The sequence below is a fragment of the Esox lucius genome, chromosome 20 (genome assembly GCF_011004845.1).
Source record: "Esox lucius isolate fEsoLuc1 chromosome 20, fEsoLuc1.pri, whole genome shotgun sequence".
NCBI lineage: Eukaryota > Metazoa > Chordata > Actinopteri > Esociformes > Esocidae > Esox > Esox lucius.
Genome location: NC_047588.1, coordinates 29,310,072 through 29,332,643, shown reverse-complemented (window position 1 = coordinate 29,332,643; position 22,572 = coordinate 29,310,072). Strand labels below are relative to the sequence as shown.

The 22,572-nt window shown below is 42.4% G+C and overlaps 1 protein-coding gene across 1 annotated transcript in view; it reads left to right on the top strand.

The window, feature by feature from the left end:
• Window positions 1-2,212: 2,212 nt before the first annotated feature.
• The window catches only part of efna3b (ephrin-A3b), a 63,646-nt gene continuing 43,286 nt past the window's right edge, over window positions 2,213-22,572 (top strand). Inside the window, exon 1 of the mRNA XM_013139289.4 lies at window positions 2,213-2,555. Coding sequence (XP_012994743.1) covers window positions 2,449-2,555 — 107 coding nt within the window. The 5' untranslated portion in view covers window positions 2,213-2,448. The remainder of the gene's footprint in view (window positions 2,556-22,572) is intronic.

Here is a 22,572-nt window from a genome sequence, read left to right as displayed (position 1 = left end):
GAGGCAGGTGGTAGAGAGAGGGGGAGAGAAATGGACAGCTCATGAGAGAGAAAGGAGGAAGAGAAAAGACAAGTGGGATTCCCCAATGACATCTCATCTCTCTCTTTCTGGTTCTCTCCATTTCCCTCGCTTTTCTACCAATAAATCATTCTGACTTCTTAACCAACTCATTCCCCGCAGAGGAGAGGAAAACTGTAACAATCTTTTTCCCCTCCTCCAACTCTCCCTCCCCCCCCCCCCCCTCTTTCTCTCACCCTCCCTCAAGATGAATGTAACCCCACAGACATGTTTGTTTTTCTATCTTTGTGGGGACCACCTTATCTCCTGTGGGGGGGGTGGACAACCTTATGTAAAGTGTGCAGTGTGAAAATGTCAGCTCTCGTTGCATGCTTTTCTTAACACTCTTCAAGCAGCGTTGATGTCAGCTCGTAAAACAATCAAACTTCTTCCTCGCATTTTTAAGTTGGAAAGAGCTTTTTTGTTTGTGTCAACCAAAAACCAAAAAAAAAACGTCAGGCTTTATATGTTTTTTGGGACTTCAGGTTAAACCTGGATCACACAGAGAAACACACACACACACACACACACCCTTTGAGCCGATGTTTGTTGGGTACCTTAAATCATTATAATTCATCATAAAATGAATAACCAATGAATGATACGCTCTGACAATTACAACAATAACTTTTTCTATATGAAGAGGCTAGTGAGACGGATATGAGGTCATCTTTAAGTTTCTATACATAAGTTTACAAGAAGAACTGGACTAGACAGGAAATAAGCCTACCGCCTACAATACCAGAGTGTGATGTGTGAAAATGTGAGTGTGTGTGCGTGTGCGTGTTACTGCGGGGGTACTGTCTAATGTGTGTGGATGTAGTCAGCATGTAGACTAAATAAAGCGGGACAAATCCGGATAGCCGGGTAGCCATTTGATTCTCCTCCTGCTGTACAGGCTCCGGTCGGTTACAGACTGTACTGGTACCAGATTCCATTCCTGCCACTGCCGCATTGAGCTCTTTCACTTGGGTGGCTGGAGTGAAGAGAGAGACGGAGAGGGGGTTAACTTCCGTTTACGGCTCTCTGTCTGTTGAACAGGTGCCTTAACTTTATTCACGATGAGCGGCCGTTCTGCAGACGGGAGTGGAAATGAGGAGCTAATCAATTCGTGTGTGTGTATCCGTGAGAGAGTGTGTGAAGGCATGGGAAAGATTATAGTAGATAATAATGATTCAATTAGTTAGTATTAGGCTATACCTTTCCGTGTCTGGACCCTCAGTCCGGTGTGGGTATGAGGGCGGCAAAAACCTGTTTAATAATGCAGGGGAAAATATGCTACAGATATAGATAGCGAGGAAAGGAGGTCCTCATGGGACGTATCTGAGGCAGGTTTTAAGTGTCGTCTGCCCGTCGTTTTAAGGGGAACACTTAAACAGCCCTAACAAAACTCTCCCGGCAGGCCTCTGATAGACAAGGGTTGTGAACGCGTCTTGGACACAATATTGAAGGAATGCGAATCCACTGAAGGCGCGCTTTTGTCATTTGTTGGGGGGTGGAGTTAGTTTCTGAACGAGCGATGCCTACCAAATAGAGAGAGGGAGCTAGTAGAAAGCGAGAGTGAGGAGATGGAAATACTGAGAACGAGGGAGGAATGAGTATTCATGATTGCAAGCATCGCTGGATGGATGGAAATATAGTAGGCTAGATAACGCAGAAACTTGATTTAATTGTTTTAAACCATAGAAAAAAAGAAAAAAAATGTCCACTACATTTTCAAATACTCAATTATTAATCCACGACTGAAGAAGAATAAATGTTCTTGCCATTGTTAACCAAACATTTCCGAGTGATAACGATGCGTGGGGATGCACGCGGGTGATGTGAATGGAATTCATCTCTCTTTTGTTAGCGCTGTTTTCATCCAACTAGCGCAGATCATCCTCCGCTGTATCCTCTCCCCTTTTCGAACGGTCAGCGGACTGGAAAGGAACCGAGTTCTGTATAGAAAGGAAACCGCTCTCCTGTGCTCGAAAGCCGGACCTCTCACCTCCCAGTCCCCTCTCTGGGAGCGGACCTCATTGGTATGGAAGCGCCAGAAACAGCTATTTTGTAGGGATCCCTTCTAAAATCGAAGCAGCAACAAATTCCACTATTACGACGGGTTTTTTTTGGGGGAGGGGGGGGGGGGTGCGCAGGATCGGGATAGGGGGGATGAGGGACCTCGCATCACAATGGAATTCGAGTTTTTCAATACTTCCCCAGTGCGCTACGAACGCAGCCCTAGTCCGTATACTACTGTATGTTCACCTCTAAATTGATGTCTATTGATTTCATTATTGTAATCAAATCCGTGATGCTCCATTTTGTTGGGTGAAGGGACGGAACGCGAGGAAAAAAGAGAGAAAGAAAGAGACGGAAGAAAGGACGGAGGAGAGAGATCCGGAGAGCATGGCTCTTGCAACGCTGTCTCTCTGTGTGCTAACTCTCACCTGGGCAAACTTGTACCAGGTGTGTGCCAACAGGCACGCGGTGCATTGGAACAGCTCCAATATACAGTAAGACCCCCTCTCTTGACGTCCCTCACTCTTCACTACGGTTGTCGAGTGTCTGCGTATACATGCCGATGAGTTTGTGTGTATGTGTGTGTATGTGTGTGCATATACGAGTACATGTCCCTGTGTTCGGAAAATGTGTAACATTTTAGCCCAATCCGTGTTTCGTTTTTACATCTGTGCATGTAGGCGACAGTAAAGTGATGAGCACAAATATCCTATCGGGATATGATTTTGGACAATGTATCTCAATATAATTTCTGTACAGTACATATGTTCGATATGTTTTCAGCGCTTTACTTCCATGATTGATCAGAACTTTTCTTCATGGCTCTCTCTTCCCTCGGAGTCATACAGTATAGTAAGGGAATATGCTAGGGACAATACATCTTAATACAGAATGGGGAGAATTGCCAAACTGATCATTGGCTCCATTGGAATCCTAACTCGGGCACCATGAGGTCCCTGACAGCCCTAGGGAACCATGTGAAGTGCACCAACAATCCTTGGCCCAGTCTATGTTGAGTTTGTCTTGTTGTGTGTGAGCCACTTCGCCCTCTGCCAAGAGGTCAGACCTCCATGGTACTGGGCCAGGTTCCTCTTCATGGCTTCCTTAACCTTAACGTAATCACCGTTTGGCTATCTCAGTCACCATGTCACAGGTCCCTTATCTACCCACTACCTCTCTGGTCACCTCAATGTGTTTTTTCCAACTTCTCATGCCCACACAGACTCGCTGTACACACATGCATATACGCAATTACACCTGCAAATACACACACACACGCGCGCGCACACACACACACACACACACACACACAAACAAACACTGACTCACACATGTAGATGCTGACATGTACTGTAGACATAACGATAGAAACTCTGTCTGTCCCCAGCTCTCATCCACCTGTCTCTCTGTCCCCAGCTCTCATCCACCTGTCTCTCTGTCCCCAGCTCTCATCCACCTGTCTCTCTGTCCCCATTTCTTCCCTCTCTTCTGTCCCCATCTCTCCTCCTCCGCTCTTCTATCCCTCTCTGTCCCCATCTCTTCTATCTCTCTCTGTCCCCATCTCTTTTATCTCTCTCTGTCCCCATCTCTCTTCCACCTCTCTCTCTGTCCCCATCTCTTCCATCTCTCTTTCTTTGTCCCCATCTCTCCTCCACCACTCTTTCTGTTCCTCACGCTGGTCTTTGAGGACCTCTGTGTCGTCTTTTTTATCTGGTTCAATTAGGAGCACTTCTTCATCCTGACCCCATTGTGTTCAAGCTGTGTCACTATTCAATCTCTCCCTCTCTTTCCATCTCTCTCTTCCTCACTCTCTCTCTTCCTCACTCTCTCTCTTTCTCACTTTCTTTTCTCTGGGCTTTTTCCTGCTCTAGTCCTGATTTGAATTCTTCTCTCCCTGGCTTCTGTCCGTATTCGTCCTCTGCCCTAACCGCTCCTCTCCCCCTCTTCTAACCCCATGTTAACACACACAACATCCAGTGACCTTATGACGCTGAAGCAACCCTCTTAACCCTGCCTATTTAACCCTGTAGAACAGCCCCATGTTGGGAGAGCTTCGTGCTTGCGATGGCAGGACTGTGGGGTCGATTCCCATGGTGGACTATACTGCAACAACGTATGCACTGATCATTGTAAGTTGCTGTAGATCTAAATGTCTGCTAAAATGTACATTCAACATTAAAGGTTGAGCTCTTCAAATCTAGAACTCAGACTCACAATGACGTGAGTCATAAGAATATAAACACCTCTCACAGACGGCAATGAAATATTTCTAGTCCTCAAGTCTTTTGACCTGGAAGCTTTTACTTTACAATACACTGTAAAAATATATGAGGCAAGTTGTGAATTCAGACTGCTCAATATCTTTCTCAGGAGGTTGAGTATATAAATTCAGAAGATACTGTCTCAACATCCATACAGACATTTTATCAACAACATGAATTCTCTGAATGCTTTTCAATTTGAGCTGTGATTCTTAGAGACGCTGGTTGAACATAAAGATGTTGCAGGCTGTGAATATGAATTTCTCATCTGATTGATACCCATTACTTTATTGTGTCAGGATTATTATTTTTTGACTCCAGATTTGGCTCATTACTCCCACTTTAAGCAGTCTGGGACTTTGTGATTAACAAAATGCTTTTTTAAACCTTCTGTTTCGAGCTGGATATGTAATACTGTTTGTCATATACATAGTTCTTATATTTCCGTAATTATTATCACATACCTCAGTTAGCTATTACATTTGCATGTTTGAGAAAAGGCAAGGGACTTTGACGACACGCCACATACATGACATAGAGCCAGTTATCAGGGAGCCTTTTTGGATCAACAGGGTCACCTTTACAACCCGTGGCCAAGACCCGTGGAATGCGTCTTTGACTAATCCTTAGTTGAAATGCTTCTTAGTTGATGTATGGCATTTAGAAAACAGACGGACAGGCAGGCATACAGACAGAAACAGTCATTCTGTTCAGAAAGGCAGAGAGTATCTGATCTGTCTGGTAACCGTCTAACTTCACGCTGAGAGCTTTTCTGGAGTGGAGCAGCACGCTGTCAGCCCTCAGCTAGTCCTGGTAGCCACACATAAAATCACACACAGACAAAACACGCACAAATACATGGGCATAACACACACAAAAGTGTACACAAAACATGCACAAACACATATGCGCAAAACACACACAAACACACAAACACGTACGCAAAACACACATAAACACAAACGCAAAACAGGCACAAACACATAAGCAAAACACACACAAACACACAGACTCTGCGGACAGTCAGCCATGGCGGTGGGTGTCTTTTGTTGAGGAGTGTGGTTAATTAAAGAACACTGAATCTCAGTGGACCTCCCTTGAGCTGCTCTGCTGCAGTCTCTCTCTCACACACACACACACATACACACACACACACACACACAGAAACTGTGTTATCTCTGCCTGCCGTTCGGCCCTAGATATGGCAGAATCAGTCTGAGTGGAAGTGTCCATGGTTTGGAGTTCTTCTCGGGTTGTTGTGGGTCTGAAAAAGGCTTGTCACACTATCAGTTTCTCACCTCAGCTGCTTGAGGTGAATTTGTTCATTGGCACGTGGATCCATGCCACCAGCTACCAAAAATAACCTTTCTTGTTTTTTAAATGGTGAATCGTGCAGTATTAAGACTGTCCATGGTCGACAGCCCTCTCTCAGGACTGGACATTCAGCCACTATGTGTGTGTCAGTGTGTGTGTGAATTAAAGATGTCTCTGCTTGATGACTGAAATAAAAACAAGCCACCGGACCAGTAAATCACCCATTATCACCCGACACCTAGCAATTAACTACTACTGAGCTCTGTGTGTGTGTGTGTGTGTGTGTGTGTGTGAGCTCCATATGGCATTGACCAGCTGGAACGTGGAACGTGATCACATTTCTACAAAGGCTCCCGGCAAACAGGTATGTTCTGTGTGTTTTATGGGTGTGTGTGTGTGTGTGTGTGTTCAGATGGGTTGGTAGAGTTGGGTTCATTGTAGATGGAGGGCATGTTTAGTGGTACTGTGTGTGTTTGTGTGTGTGTGTTCAGATCGGTGGGGGAAGGAGGGGGGGTCAATGCAGATGGAGGCCATGTTTGGTGGTAGTGTGTGTGTTTGTGTGTGTGTGTGTGTGTGTGTGTTCAGATGGGTTGGTAGAGTTGGGTTCATTGTAGATGGAGGGCATGTTTAGTTGTGTCTGTCTAAGCATGAGTGTTCATTCATCAGGTCTGTAGTTGGGTGGTGGGTGTGTCTCCTGTGAATAATTATAATATTCACGAGTGACAGAGACCAAACGCTGAATCAGTTAGAACTATAACAACAGACTGAACAACACAGGCTTAGAGTGTGTCTGTGTGCTTGTCTGTGTGTAGGTGCATTTGGGTACATTTTACCACACTAACACAGTAAACATGGCCTAGCGGTAGCTTTTAGCTGGTCCCCACTGAGAAAGGGGCTGTTTAGGCTTCAATGTTAGGTTTAGGATAAAAGTTTCAACTAGGGTGACAGGTTTGTCATTCGGGTTAAGAGTTAGGGTTAGATCTTTGGGGTTAGGGCATAGCGAAGATATAATTTTAAGTGGGAATAACTTTTTGTGTCCCCACAAAGATAGAGATTCCAAAATGGTTGCGTGTGTGTATTTGTGTGTACGTATGTGTGTGTATGTGTGTGTACATATGTGTGTGTACGTATGTGTGTGTACGTGTGCGTGTACGTGTGTGTGTGTGTGGTTAGAGAATTTAGTAGACTGATTGTCCAGCCCCCTGACAGCAACACAAACATATCAGTCTACCAGGCCTACTTAAAACAACACCATTACCATTCCTGAATCTGCTTACAGAAGAGAATATCCCTCACTCTGTATCACAATGGGATGTGTGTGTGTGTGTGTGTGTGTGCTGGCTGTAAATCATAGAGACCTGCACTGCCACCATCTGGTTCAGCTGCCATCGCATGTACACGCATGCTCGCGCACGCACACATACACACACGCACACACACACAACTCCTAGGACAGCCTGGTGATTGTTATTGAGCAGGCAAAGGAAGCAGGTCTTTTTTAATAAGCATGTGAATGTGTTTGTGCGCGTGTGTAGACACATCATTAATTAGTGACAATAGGGAAAACATGGGTGATGAATGAGTTATTTCTGCATAATAAAAACTAGTCATCAAGCAGATGTGTGTGTGTGTGTGTCTGCTTGCTGTGTGTGAGTCTGTATTTGTACTATGTTTGTGTGTGTGTGTGTCTGTATTTGTTTTAGGGGTCGGGTATTGTTTGGTAGGGTGTGTTGATGGATTTGTTTCAAAAGTCTGATGCAAATAAAACTAGGAAAATGAACTGGTTTTGCTTTCTTATCCACTTCATACACCGACCAACATCTCTTTATCCACTTCATATACAGATCAAATCCCCACAAATGTACCATGCTTGCATTCTTATACCAGCTTTTTTAAATATCTGATAAGGCTAGGTGGTAAAACTGGAGGAAAAATAGAAATATCTACAAACCTATTCATGATTTCGGCATTTTCACAGACCCTAAAACAGAAGCACAGGCATTTAGTCTGTGACTTGTTCTCTGCTTTTTAAAAGTGAATTAATGAACACTTATTTTACCATCTTAAAGGACGGTTCAGTAAGACGCTATTGCCACTAGCAGCATCACAGATATTGTGATGGATGATGTGCAAGAACTAGAGCCAATTTAGACTACATCAATTGACAAGAACGCAGTTTAATTTAAATAACATTAAGGTGAAATGAAAATACAATTTTCAATTCACACTAGCTACAAGTGACTCCAGGCGAATCCCAACGCTTTGTGCAGGCCACTGGGAAGACATATAAACTCACTGGCGACGTTGTTTACCAGGTAACTAACATGGCGCTCTTCATCGAAAGTGCTGTTGATAGTAGAATTGTTTCAGGGCCTGGTTTAGATGTTTTCCGTTGCTTCCTGACAAAAATAAAACCAAAAATGTTTATGGAGCTGGAAAAATGTTGACTTCCATCATCACTTGTCCACCCGCTCCAAAACGTATTGAGTGAGACACCGTCTTTAGGCGCTTTGGAAGGTGTGGTCACCTCTGAAGGTGACGCGTGACAATTCCATTTTCATCCTTTTACAGTGTAATGAAATGTATCTCGGACACAAGTCTGGCATCAAGGCTCGTTCATCAAATCAAGCTGTAGCTTTCAGACTGTCACACACACACACACACCGTCTGCGCATGTGCTGGAGGAATGCTTTTACACCGTATAGCCACAGGACCTAATCAGCTGAGATTTCACCATTCTAATTGCCTCGGTAATCTGCTTAGAGAAAGCATTAAGGCACCTCAGGGGTTTGTAAAAATACTGCGATCTACTGTGTGTTATGCGGAGGAAACAGACCTCAGTTCTGTTAGATTCGACATACACCACGCCCCCTCATGGCTTATTGCTAAAATCTACATTTCATTTGAACCGCTAACAGTCCGCATAGTTTCAGAACATCCCCCCACCCCCATAATTTGCCACTTACATGTATAAAGTATACCTGCAAATAAGTGATAAATACAGGGCCGTGAGATGGGGGTCATTTAAATATTGAATTTTTTCCACAGGTAACATCCCACATCTTCGCTCTGTAATGTGTTCTCTTTCTCTCTCTCTGGTTAAGCTGAATTAAAATTCTGCTCTCCTCCTAGGTCTTGGAAAGGCACCCCGCAGGATTTCATCAAAACAGTGATACTTTCAGAATAATGTTTTTTCTTCCCTTTCGGTTTTCCTTTTCCTTTCTCCCCCACTCAGTTACTCTATGGTCAGATGCTTGAGTGTGACAGTGTTTAAAGAGCTTGTTCCCCAGTGTTACACTGTAAAGCTGCCCCCTGTGGGGCTCCTAAATGTGTGCGTGTGTGTTTCAGAAGCACATTGTCCTGCACTGTTCCTGGGTTCAACACTCTCTGATTGGTCGTCTCATTTCTTCAAAAACACTTTCTGATGTGATTGGCTAATCAGAAGCGTTACCATAGAAATGGCCCGTTAAGGCATGGTGCAGCAGTAAAATCAAATTCTGATTGCTTTGGACTTGAATCACACAACAACTCTCATCTTTGTTGGTTTGGCCTAAAATTTGGATTTCATCCTGATTAACTTGGTCTAAAAGACATTTTCAAGAATAACACGTTCTTTGGGTTGTAATTCTGGCTAAGGAATGTGTGTGTGTGTGTGTGTATTCAGTGTTTTCATGTGAACTTAATGTGAACACAGTGTGGTTTTCTTACGTTTGTGTGCACAAAAGATTCCCAAAAGTTACCCGATCTGAGTCCATCTTATTTACATTTATATAATTTAGGAAGTGCTCTTATGCAGAATGGCTTAAATTAGCGAGTGCATTCATTTTCATATTTATTGTTGTTTTCATACATCTTGATAGTCAGGTGTAGCTCAGTTCATGTCCATTTAAATTTTTTGTGCGTTACGAGTAAAAAGCTCTCCAGGTTCATTCCTTTTTCATTGCATCACCCACAATGCATTTGCCAAACACTTGTGCTTTTTTTTGGACATTTGTCTAAAGTACTCTGGGACATACAAAATGGTTATTTAGTTGTAATATTGTTTGTTAATCAATCAAAGTTTATTTATATAGCACATTTCATACAAAATAATTTCAAGGTGCTTTAAGGTAAGTCAGAATAAAAAACAGTTAATAAATAATGCTTTTATAAAATGTATGAATTACATGAAGTAAAGATATAAATGAAAGAAAATGAAAGAAAAAAATTATAATAATAGAAATTTAAAACAAAGGGGATAAAATAAAATTAATATTAAGACAATTTGAAGAACATTTTTCATAACGCCTGGCTAAAAAGGTGTTACAAATCTTTTTAGGGGACAGAATGTGTCTCTCAAATGTTTAACAGATGGAAAAGTTTTATAGCCTAAATATTGACTGATATTGACTGATGGTGAAGGCCTACTGAGAAGGTTTTTGTTGAATATCGAGCACATAAGACCTACTAGATCACAGCACGTGTTTCAGCTGACTCCTAAGCACCTTCCCAGTGTAAAGCTGGTTTACGATTAATGTTGTACTTAAACATCGACTATGCATGCGGCTTTGAATAACAATTTTGGAAAAAAGCTTACAGACAGTTAAACCATAAACAAATCCCCTAGTATTTCTTTGGATAACAACAAAAACACAATTTATAGCCAGATTATGCCACAGATAGCAAGTTAGTTATGCAAATGCAACTTTATGTGCCTGAATTAAACTGCCCAAAACAATGAATCAGAACAGGACATCTATTCCATTTACTATAGTTCTTTGTTGTTATTTACAGGTAGAAAGATTTAAAGATCCATTTTGCAGTTTGAAGGCCATTGCATTGGTCGTAAAAGTGGTGTGGCCGGGCCAAAATGAGTCGCTGAAAGTTGAGTACTGTCATTTATGTGCCAGTCTGTGCCACAACGTTATCAAAAAACGGGATGTTTAAAATATTATTTTGGTAGTTTTTTGCCTATGATTATGATAGTAAAATTCCTTATTCTGAGGTGAATACTAACTCAGAGTATGTATTTTGGCCAATTTGGAGAATTTGTTATGTTTGCATTCCTACAGTAGAATCCTGCTATTATTTGCATTAGCTTAATACACTGTTTTTGAAATGGGAACATTTGTTTAGAGTCAGATTAGAATAAATTGCCATTCATTAAATTTCATAAATTGTTATTGTTATTAATTGGTAATCCTAATTTAGACATTAAATCTCTGTTGGTTGTGGGTTTGATTCCCACGTTCAGCAATTATTAAAAAGTATGAATAAGATTGCAGTCACTACCATAGTTTGCTTTGGATAACATTTGTTTTGTTAACAAGCATAAATGTAATCTGCAAATGTAACCCCTCACCTCTCCAAAATATGTTCTTATTATAATGAAATTAAAGTTTGAATAAATCTAATTTAGCCCAATCTTATCATTTATAAGGATAACCAAAGATCATTTTGTGATTCAACTCATTGGATGCCTGGTTTTAATCACTTCATATCTTGCCATTTGGCTCTATTAAAGGATTGTGTGTAACGTTTCAGTTATTTACACAATGTTGTACCTTATGGTTGAGGACTTCTATACTAGAGTCAATCTGCTTACTGTGCCATAAGGTGTAATAGATTATGACAGATATAAAAACAGGCATAATGATTAATGACTCCAGTTTTTCATTGTAGATGCAAGCACAGTATCTTTGGAGTGTTTGCTGTCAAACCATTATTTAGGCTACTCCTGGTTGACTGAGGACTATGCTCAACAATGCCTGTCAAATTGGCAAATGATCAGCTTAATAAATAAATCTTGAACGTTAAAATACTCCAGAAGTGATGATAAAATTCAACACTAGATAGGATTTACAACACCAAAATAGACGAATCGACATGCAACTCGAAATCCCCTAATTATGTTTTCATCCTTTTCTGAAGGTTCTTCTAGTCCCTGGTAACTTCATTACTTGGTGTTACAACGCATCATGTAATGTTTAAAAAAAACTTCTCAGAAGGATTACTTTTATTAATCCAGTAAAGTTACAGTTTTGAGTTGGTGGCAGCTCAGTTGCCTTTAGGTGTTTCAAAGCACTTCATTTTAACAGTGTCCAGTTTATTTGTGTATAATATTTTTTTTTCTTTTAATCTGCAATTATCCTTGGGATATTTTGTAACCTGTCATATTTAGAAGAAATTGTTCACTTTTCATTATAATTATTATTCCATTCTATTAGCTTCCAAAATGAAATGAGTCATATCCCCGGCTGATCCCTGTACGATTACAGGTTCTGATGAAATCAGGCACCATGCAAGTACCCAGAGAGCAGCATAAAGATCTTGTTTTCCGTTCTAAACATGGCAATGTTATCTGCAAATAGCTGCGGTGAACCGTCAAAGCAGTCAGAATAAGAATCTTTATAGAAAAAGCCAGGGTGAATAGAAATGTAATTGAGTTATTATGTATTTTTTAGACCGCTCAGTTGAAAGAGGTTCAAGATAGGTCATTTAAAAGATGACTATAATGCAAAAACCCCTATGGAACGTTTTATGAAAGAATAAGTCAGTAATGAATGACAACCACACTCCATAATATAGCGAATATTAACAGGATTTTGCTCAGCTTGTGTCTCCGCTCCAACAGTGGAATAATCCTATGCTAATTACAGGTTTGGGATGTTTACAAACAGTTGCTGAGCGCTGTTCGCGTGTGTACGTGACCCTTATTTCTCTCCTCTTTTCCCTCTGTCTCACAGAATGGATCTATATTGACGGTCTTCAGTTTCACACACACACACACACACACACACACACACACACACACACACACTACTCGTCAGCCACCCATATGCGCATATGGTTTGTAAGTGTGTCTGTGTGTGTGTGTGTGTGTGTGTGTGTGTGTGTGTAGCTGTGGTGTTTGCCTGTGAAAACTAACAATTGTAGCATAGCAGCAGTTTGAGTCCATATGCTGAGCTCCGTCAAAACACAGGGGAGAGGTGTGGTGTTAATAATCACTACTGACAACACAATTAGGATTCACCTACATGCATACAACGAGTTCACACACTGAAAGAGCTAGGCTGCTGGTGGGAAACTGTCTGTGTTTAAACAGTGTGCGTGTGCGCCTGCCTGTATGTGTGTGAGACCCCTGGATGTGATTTAAGTGATTTCGACATGAACACAAGACTGCTAGGGTGGTATGGGGGGATGTTGACAAAGAGACTGCATTGTCATTGTTCAACCGGTAGAAACGGACACATTCGTTTTACTTGCCTGACTGCCGGTCTTTTTAGCGTACCAGTACTCGTACACTCGTACATTTGCGGAGGAGTCTGACAGTCTTTCGGTCGTCAACGATGAACGTTCTTTCGTTAATGAGCTTGGGGAGAAGATTTGATCCTGATTGTATCATCCCTTCAGCAATCACAACAATTAATCATATAGGAACTCCGTGATCTCGTGCCACATCGCATCATTTGCAGGAGCATTACCAGGATTCTCGCAGACAGCCTTTCGTATAACACAACGTTAAATGCTCTATTTAAAAAACAACTCAACAGAACAGTTGGTATCCAGTTGCAGAACAATAGTTTTTGTTTAGTTAATCCTAATTATGCAGAGAACCAAACAACAGGGAGAGGACAGTAGGTGAAGATGAGGGAGAGAGAATCAGAGAGGGCCGAGACAGCAAGTAGGGCTTTTAATAGACTATATCCATTCACGCCAATAAACAGGTCTGGAAGCTTTTAAACATAGTCCTGTCAGTGGCAGGGAAACCAACAGGGAGTGTGTGTGTCTATGTGTGCGTGTGTGCACAGCGTCTTTGTGTGTGTTTGTTTGTGGCCATGGTAATTATGGGTAAATTGTGAAATTGCTAAGTGAATTAGGACCTTGTTACTATAGGGCTTTTATCAGAAAGCGAAGCTTGGACTGGGGAGAGAGACCAGATGGGAATACCGTCAGATGTGTGTGTTTCTGACTAAACTATATAACAGGGACAAAATTGTTAGGGAGTTAAGGTTGGAATTAAGGTTATGACCCCAGCAGACTTTGGCATCACATGGCACATTTAACCCTTTGTCTTGCACATTCGAAAATGGTGAGCTCACATAATTCTAATCTTTCATTTAAAAAAAGAGGGGAAGAGAGGGCTGGGCAGTAATATTACCCTGGGATAAAGGGAGGTGTGCGAACGTCTGACCAATCACAGTATGCAAACTTAAGTGACACAAAAGAAAGCTAGAAAATAAAGTGCAAACTTTTCGAAATCCCGCAGTCGAAGCACAACCCACCCTGTGAAAAAACATAACCAAAACTACACAATCCATGAAGTATAAATTAAGCTATTGCCATTAGCGGTTAGGTTTTGGAATTAGGGCTAGGTTAAGTTTATGCATACATGTCAGGTTATTGAGGTTATGGTTAGGTTGAGCGTACAGTTAAGTTTAGGGTTAGGGTAAGGCTTATGATTAGTAAAAAAATAATAATCCCCCCAATTTAGATAGCTAAGTAAACATTCATCTGCCTCATTCACCTGGTTCTCACTTATGTATATTTGCTTGCTTTCAGTCTCATATTGCTCTAATTTCAATGTTTTCTCTCCATTTCTTTCAGTCAATTTTTCTCCTTCAGTCTCTGTCTGTCTCTTTCGCTCTGGCCATCTGTCTTTCCCTGTCCATCTCTATTCCTCTATCCCACTCTGTCCATCTCTATTCCTCTATCCCACTCTGTCCATCTCTATTTCTCTATCCCACTCTGTCCATCTCTATTCCTCTATCCCACTCTGTCCATCTCTATTCCTCTATCCCACTCTGTCCATCTCTATTCCTCTATCCCACTCTGTCCATCTCTATTTCTCTATCCCACTCTGTCCATCTCTATTCCTCTATCCCACTCTGTCCATCTCTATTCCTCTATCCCACTCTGTCCATCTCTATTCCTCTATCCCACTCTGTCCATCTCTATTCCTCTATCCCACTCTGTCCATCTCTATTCCTCTATCCCACTCTGTCCATCTCTATTCCTCTATCCCACTCTGTCCATCTCTATTCCTCTATCCCACTCTGTCCATCTCTATTCCTCTATCCCACTCTGTCCATCTCTATTCCTCTATCCCACTCAGTCCTTCTCTATCTGTCTTCTTTGCTCTGCCTGTCTCTCTTTCTCTCCCCCATAGTTTCTCCAGGTGTTTCTGTCGGAACGATCTTTCTATACTGGCACTTCTCTGTCACTGCGGTTTTCTCCTTCCCCCTATCTCTGCCACTCTCACCTGCTTCCCCTCCATCTGGCAAAATGTCTTCCCTCTTGCCTCTCCCTCTGTTTCTCTCTCTCTCTCTCTCTCTCTCTGTTACTTTTTTTTGTTAGTACCTCGCTTTTTCCCTCACCATCACCCTCTCCTGTTTCTGTCTGCCCTTCCCTTTCTCTTAATATCAGTTGGATAACTGGGCGATGCATCTTCATCCTCTGCTCTTCATCTTCTTCCTGTTCCTCCTCCTACATATCATCAGCCCTGAGTGAAAGATACAGTTCTCCACACTCCTCTGTCCATCCCTTGTTTTAATTGCTGTTGATTCTCTGCCACTTTAGAGTAATTATTTTGCAGGTATAAGAGCAGGTGCTTTACTTTAGCATGTGTGTGTGTGTGAGACAGTTTTATAGGTGTGTGTGTTTGTGAGTGCACAGGCTTTTACGAGGGATCCCTATGCTTGGCTCTAAATCCAGTTGAGTCTGTGTGTGGGTGTTCTGAATACCAATAGTGCTGCTATTAGACAAAAGAGGATGAGTGTGTGTATGTACGTATTTCTGTGAGACTGACATAAGTAGGTACGTACTGTACTGCTTTTTTTTAAAAGCCCTTATATATTGTTGTGTTCTGCTATCAATGGGAGAGTCAGGCCAAAGGTCTCTGCTATGCCTTGTGTGGGATTGGTGAGACCTGGCTAGCTCCAACAGTATCGCTTACACTGCTTACACTGTGTGGGAGAGACCTGGCTAGCTCCAACGCTATTTCCAATGCTACTGCTTACTCTGTGTGGGAGAGACCTGGCTAGTTCTAATGTTATCGCTAACATGACTGCTAACACTGAGTGGAGAGACCAGACTATCTTTAATTTTATCGCTAACACTACTGTTTACACTGAGTGGAGAGACCAGGCTCTCTTTAATTTTATCGCTAACACTACTGTTTACACTGAGTGGAGAGACCAGACTCTCTTTAATGTGATCGCTAACAGTAGTACTGCTGACTAGAAGTTGACACAGTAGTGACTTTTCAATCCTGTCCACTCTAATCCTGTAACTATTTTTCCCTTACTGTCCAGATCCTGGAAAAGGTATAGAATTAACCAACTTTCTTGTCCTGTTTTGATAAAAATGACTCCTGTCCAGTACTCATTTCTGTTTGCAAAAACAACAATCAGTGGTCTTAGCAGTGAGATCACAAACATTAAATTAATATCCCTAAATGAAAAAATATTATTAGATATTTTTCTTCGCAAAATTAAATCATAGTAACATTTTTACCACTAACAGCTCCAATCATAATTTGCAACAATGCTGTAATGGTAGTTGGAGAAAATAAGGTTTTCTATGTTAGCTATGTTTTAGCAACTGTATTGTAGATGGAGGGTATGGTGTGAATGATGAGAGGAAAAGGATTAACTAGTATCTCTTGGTGGCATCAACCCAAAAGATTAACCTAGCTGAAACCTACCTAGCTAACATTAGGCAAATTGAGAACACAGATCTTTTAACTATGAGTTTTCAAACCTTCAACTCCATTCAGATTATTAGCTGAATGGCAAGGTCCTCATTTTTACTTTTAGTTCAGTCATTGTGTTTACAGTTTTTTTCAGTAACTTTGGTACTATTGTCAATAGTATGGTACACATGTTTCAAAATGACTCTTTGAACTCCTAAAGGAAATATGTTACACTTTATTATATTAATTTCACATTAGGCTCTTACTATGCATTACCCATCACAGTTGACAGAAAATACTTTTCATAATTTCTTTACCATACTCAAAAGTGTGATCAATGAAGACATATTTTACAATAATTGATGAAAAAAAGTAAGAATTGCCATTTGTACTTGCATTTGCCTCATCGCTCAACTATTCATTTCCCACTTGTACATACATTTACTTAATACTTGTACATTTTCTGCCCTCCCTTATCTGCCTTCATTGCTCATTTTGAATTGCACATATATACACTCCACTTGGAACACACTATACTTAATACTTGTACATTTCCTGCCCTCTTCTATTTGCATTAATTAGAACTGCATTTTGTTGTACTGTACTCGTCCTGTTCAATGACAATTAAGTTGAATCTAATCTAACATGTTTCTTTGTCTAATCAATTGTAACAAACACTATCAGAGATAAATAAAATAAATGTCAATGTTCAGCACACACTACACTAATCATAATTTTGCCATGCACTGCGAGAAAAATATTTTGGCATGGCAAATCCAAACCTGACATTGATCACCAGTCGAGTTATTTGGACACAGTCGAGTTTAAGCCCAGTAGAAACCTGCTCTATCAAAAAATATGTACTTGTGATGGTTCACAGCAGTTCTGTTTGTAGTTTTGACCTTGTCCATGGGCTGATTTACTCCTCTGCCTTGCTGTCTATCCTGCTCCATGTTGAAAGACATTGCCAGTATTCACATGGTTACCAGTTGTGGTACAACTGTGGATGGCCATCATGTCCTGTTTAGGACAGTATTGTATCGTACATAGGCAATGCAGTGGTCTTTTGTGGCTCACACTACCAACATCAAGACTGTGGGTTGGAATCCCACAGAGGTCACATATACATTTATGGCTTTAGAGTGGTGATTTTGTCATTTTCAATCTGAACATAGCAGACAAAACAATGTAAAATACATACAGTATCTTCACCAAATGGTTAAGTGGTGATCAATTAGGAACAATGAGCATATGGATAGTAAATGTCAATGTCAGATGTACTTAGAGTTGTGAAAAAGGTTATTTTTTTCTGTTTGATCTGAGTGGTGAAATATTATCACATACTTGTGTGGATGGTATCAAAGAATCTGAAATAAACTGTAACTGATTAGCCAGATATCTCTTAATGACTGCCACATGGAGACTGCTGCACACCTGCGTTTAGTCTAGGGGTGATTGGACAAAAACAGTTACTAGCTTCGCATGTCAATTCATCTAATTACGTCTTTTTTACTGTTTTAACAGAAAACCTCAAAATGCATGTTTTAACTAAGAACATTTCTGTTGGTCATAATCCTAATAATATTTAAAGCCCGCTAGTTGGTCAGTCAAAACACTACTATACTGACGCCAATAAACAAGCTGGTACCAGCTCAATGGCGTGATCTCCATCTAAACAACTATTATCAGGTAAAACAAGTGATCCTGTTTTGTCCTGTTCCCAACTTGACTACACATTTCACTCCCATTTCTGAAGGTAATCCCTGTAGGAGTCCTGTTTGACTGCCTACACTTTGGGAGAGACCTGGCTTTCTTTAACGCAATCTCAAATACTACTGCTTACATGGTGTGGGAGAAGTCTACCCCTCTCCCTAACTCTGCTGTGGTGTGGAGGAGACTTGGCCAGCTCTAACGTTATCGCAAACACTACTCCTGTGTTGAAGAGAACTGGCTACTGCTAGCTGTATTGCTAATACTAATGCTGTCTGCTAGAGACCTGGCTAGCACTAACACGATTGTTGACGCATCCTGTATTCCTGTTCTCTATTGACTGTGTTGTTACTGTAAGCACTTATTGAAGCTACTTGGTTCAGTGCTCCCACTCTGTTTGTTTCTCTGTGATCTGTGTGGGAGAGTTACTACTAATGCTAAGTCATTGTTCAGTTCTGTTTTGTGGGTGAAAGGAATGTATATGATGTCTGTGTTTCAGAGGGAGGGAGGTGAGCGGGAACCAGGGAGAGAAAGATGTGTGATGTGGGGGTTTTAGGGCTGTCTTAATGAATGTTTCTCTACTGCAGTTAAAACGAATTCTGTGTCACTTCCCGAGAGAGAGAGAGAGAGAGAGAGAGAGAGAGAGACAGAGAGAGAGAGAGAGAGACAGAGAGAGAGAGAGAGAGAGAGAGAGAGAAATAAATAAAGGGATAGACAGAGAGGGATGTAGGAGGAAAGAATGAGAAATTGGATGATGGGTAATTTTCTTCGCAACTTTCTTCCTATCACATGCATGTGTCTGTATGCGTTTGTGTGTATGTGTGTGTGTGTTTACGAAAATGTAGAAATCTCACCGATATGCATATACCTCGACATAAAATCACTTGTACCTACACACGTACACCCACGCACACACACACACGCACGCACACAGACACATGCACACACTCACACACACCCAGAGTGAAGAGAATGTGGTTTTACCAGGACAATCTTTGTCTTCACCTCACAGAGATTCCTCAGGGGAGTACATTGTTACTTTCTCACAGCCACGATCAAATAAACTGGAGTGGAGAGAAGTCTCAAAGACACACACAGGCACATACACACACACACACACACACACATACATACAGGCACACACAAAGATGCACACACAGTGAAGAATGACAAATGTCTACCTAGTATTTCTATTATATCATGCAGCCCACTATCACTAGACAATCACTGGCTGTCAATCTAAAGTTTACTCTTCCTCTGTAAAGCTATTCACACACGCCTGCACGTACGCACATTCCCTCACACTTTTCGGAGACTCTTCTGTAATAAATCCCCCCTCTTTTCAGTGGCTTTGGAAATAATTCTGTACCTGTCATAAATTAAACATGATTGATTTTAGAGAGAGGCTGAGAGAGGTGTGCAGAGGAGATGGAAAATGATGGAGAATGAAACAGGAGAGAGGTGCAGGGAACCAAAAGGGAGAAGATGAAAGAGAGGTAGAGACAGGAGTTGAGAGAATGTGAATGAGAGGATATAGAATGAGTGAGAGGAGCTAAAATGAATGAGAGAGATGTTGTTTTTACGTGACAATTTATTTAGATGAATGCATCATTTTTTCTAAATAATGTAAATGGGCGAAAATGGCAATTGTCACCCGACACCTTCTGAGGTAACTTGGGACAGTTTTCTGACCAATACTGCCTGTGGCTCCTGAGGTCTCTGGTGATATCTAGTTCCCTGTGTACTGGAGTGGAATGGGCAGTGATGGAGAAAGTCTGCTTTTGTAGGTCCTTCCACGAAAAAAAAATATTTGGGAAGCAACTAAAAACGTCTCTCTCTGGCACCAAAAAAATTCTACTATCTCCAGCAACAGCACTTTTTTCGAGAGAGATCGCCATGTTAGTTACCAGGTAAACTACATTGTCAGGGATTTTATATGCCTTCCAGGTCATTGGTCTGGCTAAAGCGCTGCACACGCATTTAGCAAGACACGTTGCTGGAGTGAAATGAAAATTGTATTTACTTGTCATGTTAATGTTATTTAAATTAAATTGTGTCCATGACAACTGATGTAGTCTGAAAAGGCTCGTAGAACGAATGAAAAGGAGATAATGAAGGAGAAGGAGGGAATGGTTGAATGGAGTGCTGCTGTGAAACGACTGGCTCTTATCTGCTCTCTCCAACACAACAGCTGACACCACTCACTATACTACATATAACCTGTCACCAAGGGAGAGAAACAGAGACAGAGACTGTGAGACAGCGACTGTGAGACAGCGACTGTGAGACAGCGACTGTGAGACAGCGACTGTGAGACAGCGACTGTGAGACAGAGACTGTGAGACAGCGATGGTGATATTCCCACAACACTGTACATGGCTAATCATACCATTTTGAAGTGCCTTTTGCCTTTTGAAACTTTTGCGTGTGTGATGTTGACTTTGATTGCTATTTTTTATTTCATCTTTCTTTTTTTTATCTTTCACTTGCTTTGACAATGTAAATAAATATTTCCCATGCCAGTAAAGCCTGCACATTTAATTGAACTGTTCTGAGAGAGACCTTTGACATGGAGAGTGAGGTTATATAGAGTGCCTGGTTCAACCACACACGCACTATGGGTGAGGAATAGGAACACGGCATGTGTGTGTATGTGTGTATGTGCACAAATGAGTGTGCACATTTTTTTGGTGTGTGTGTGTGTGATTGACAGCACTAAGCAGTGCGTTGGGCTTATCCTAGTCACCCAGGGCTACGCTGGGTGAATCCCCTGTGTCCTCCTAGCATCACATTTCAACACGTTAGCATATCAATACGCAGCCTTAGTATTTAATGCATTCACACTGAGGCCAAAACTGCTAGAGCGCGCGGTCCTGCTAGCATCGCCATCACCCCTTTCTAGACAGCTATTCAACTGGGAGTCGGTGCTATCACAGTGTGAGGACAGACGGCCAGGAGTTGAGAGAGTCGGTATAGGAAAATGATGGAAACAGAACTACAACTCCCATGTCACGTTAGTAAGCCATGTCATGGCTGTGCTATTACCAGGAGGTGTGCGACGGAGTAGGGGGAGCAGAACAGTGAGAGTATTGAGGGGCTGAAGAGTCCCGCTCCGTCATGGGTGAGATGACAGTGGCTGCTTTGCACACACACACACACAAACACGCACACACGCACACACACAGCCTGAATCCATTGTGTCTGGAAAGGGATCTGAATGGCCATCAGACAGCGGCAGGACGAGTCTGCCTCAGAGCACTGGGTTTGTCGTTTGTAATTAGAGCAGAAATGAGGGATGCTGTTTTCCTTCCTCTCCTGTTCCTGGGGTGACGGCTGTCGGAGGGCATCGACAGACGGGTGACGGGACACGTACTCTTGACAAGGCATCAGGGCTGAGTTTGATTTCATTAAAAGTGGAGTTTGTCAGTTGGACTGTGATGTGCTGCTCTGAATGCTGAACAGATGTTCCCAGGTTTCTGTGGCTGTACGACTCAATCCCTAATGACCCGCATTTTCTCCTTGTTTTTACTTCCCCTGAACACTGAGCTTCTCCCAGAAACCCTCTCCAACTGCCCACGCGTCCGTACCGGAGGTTGACGGTGACACACACTCACAGCACTGACAGTGTGGTGGTAAATACCTGTCCCTCTCAGTATGGATGGTGCTCTCTCTGATGTCCCATGGCTTTGTGGTCACGCTCCATTCACGTTAATGTACACCAATCTGATCCAGTCACGCTCACTAAACTCTACTAGAGAAAGGGATGCCAAAGGAGAGGAGAGAAAGGTAGGAGGGGAAAAAGAGGTGCGGAGAAGGGGAGGTGTGGAGGGGAGAAGAGATGGGGAGGAAAGTAGGGGAAGAGAGCGTGGGCCAAGAGGGAGGAGGTGAGGGAGGATGGAATGAAAGAGGGAATAGATGAGAAAAAGGATAGATGGAGCCACGGGGGATGAGAGGGTGAAGGGGTGTGGTGGGGGAGAGGGTGAAGGGGTCAGGGTAGAGAGGGTGAAGGGGGGAGGCTGAAGGGGGGAGGGTAGAGAGGGTGAAGGGGGGAGGTTGAAGGGGTCAGGGTAGAGAGGGTGAAGGGGGGAGGCTGAAGGGGGGAGGGTAGAGAGGGTGAAGGGGGGAGGCTGAAGGGGTCAGGGTACAGAGGGTGAAGGGGGGAGGCTGAAGGGGGGAGGGTAGAGAGGGTGAAGGGGGGAGGTTGAAGGGGGGAGGCTGAAGGGGGGAGGTTAGAGAGGGTGAAGGGGGGAGGTTGAAGGGGGAGGGTAGAGAGGGTGAAGGGGGGAGGTTGAAGGGGGGAGGGTAGAGAGGTTGAAGGGGGGAGGTTGAAGGGGTCAGGGTAGAGAGGGTGAAGGGGGGAGGCTGAAGGGGGGAGGGTAGAGAGGGTGAAGGGGGGGTGAATGTAGTTTGGGGGTGAGAAAAACCTAATTCCTGAGGTATTGATGTATTCAGATGGTAAGTGTGTGTGTCTGGCCCTGGTCTGAGCGCATTGCCATAGTCCCCTTTGATAGTTGAGCAGAACAAAAACCCACTGCGCCGGTGTGTCTGTGAGTG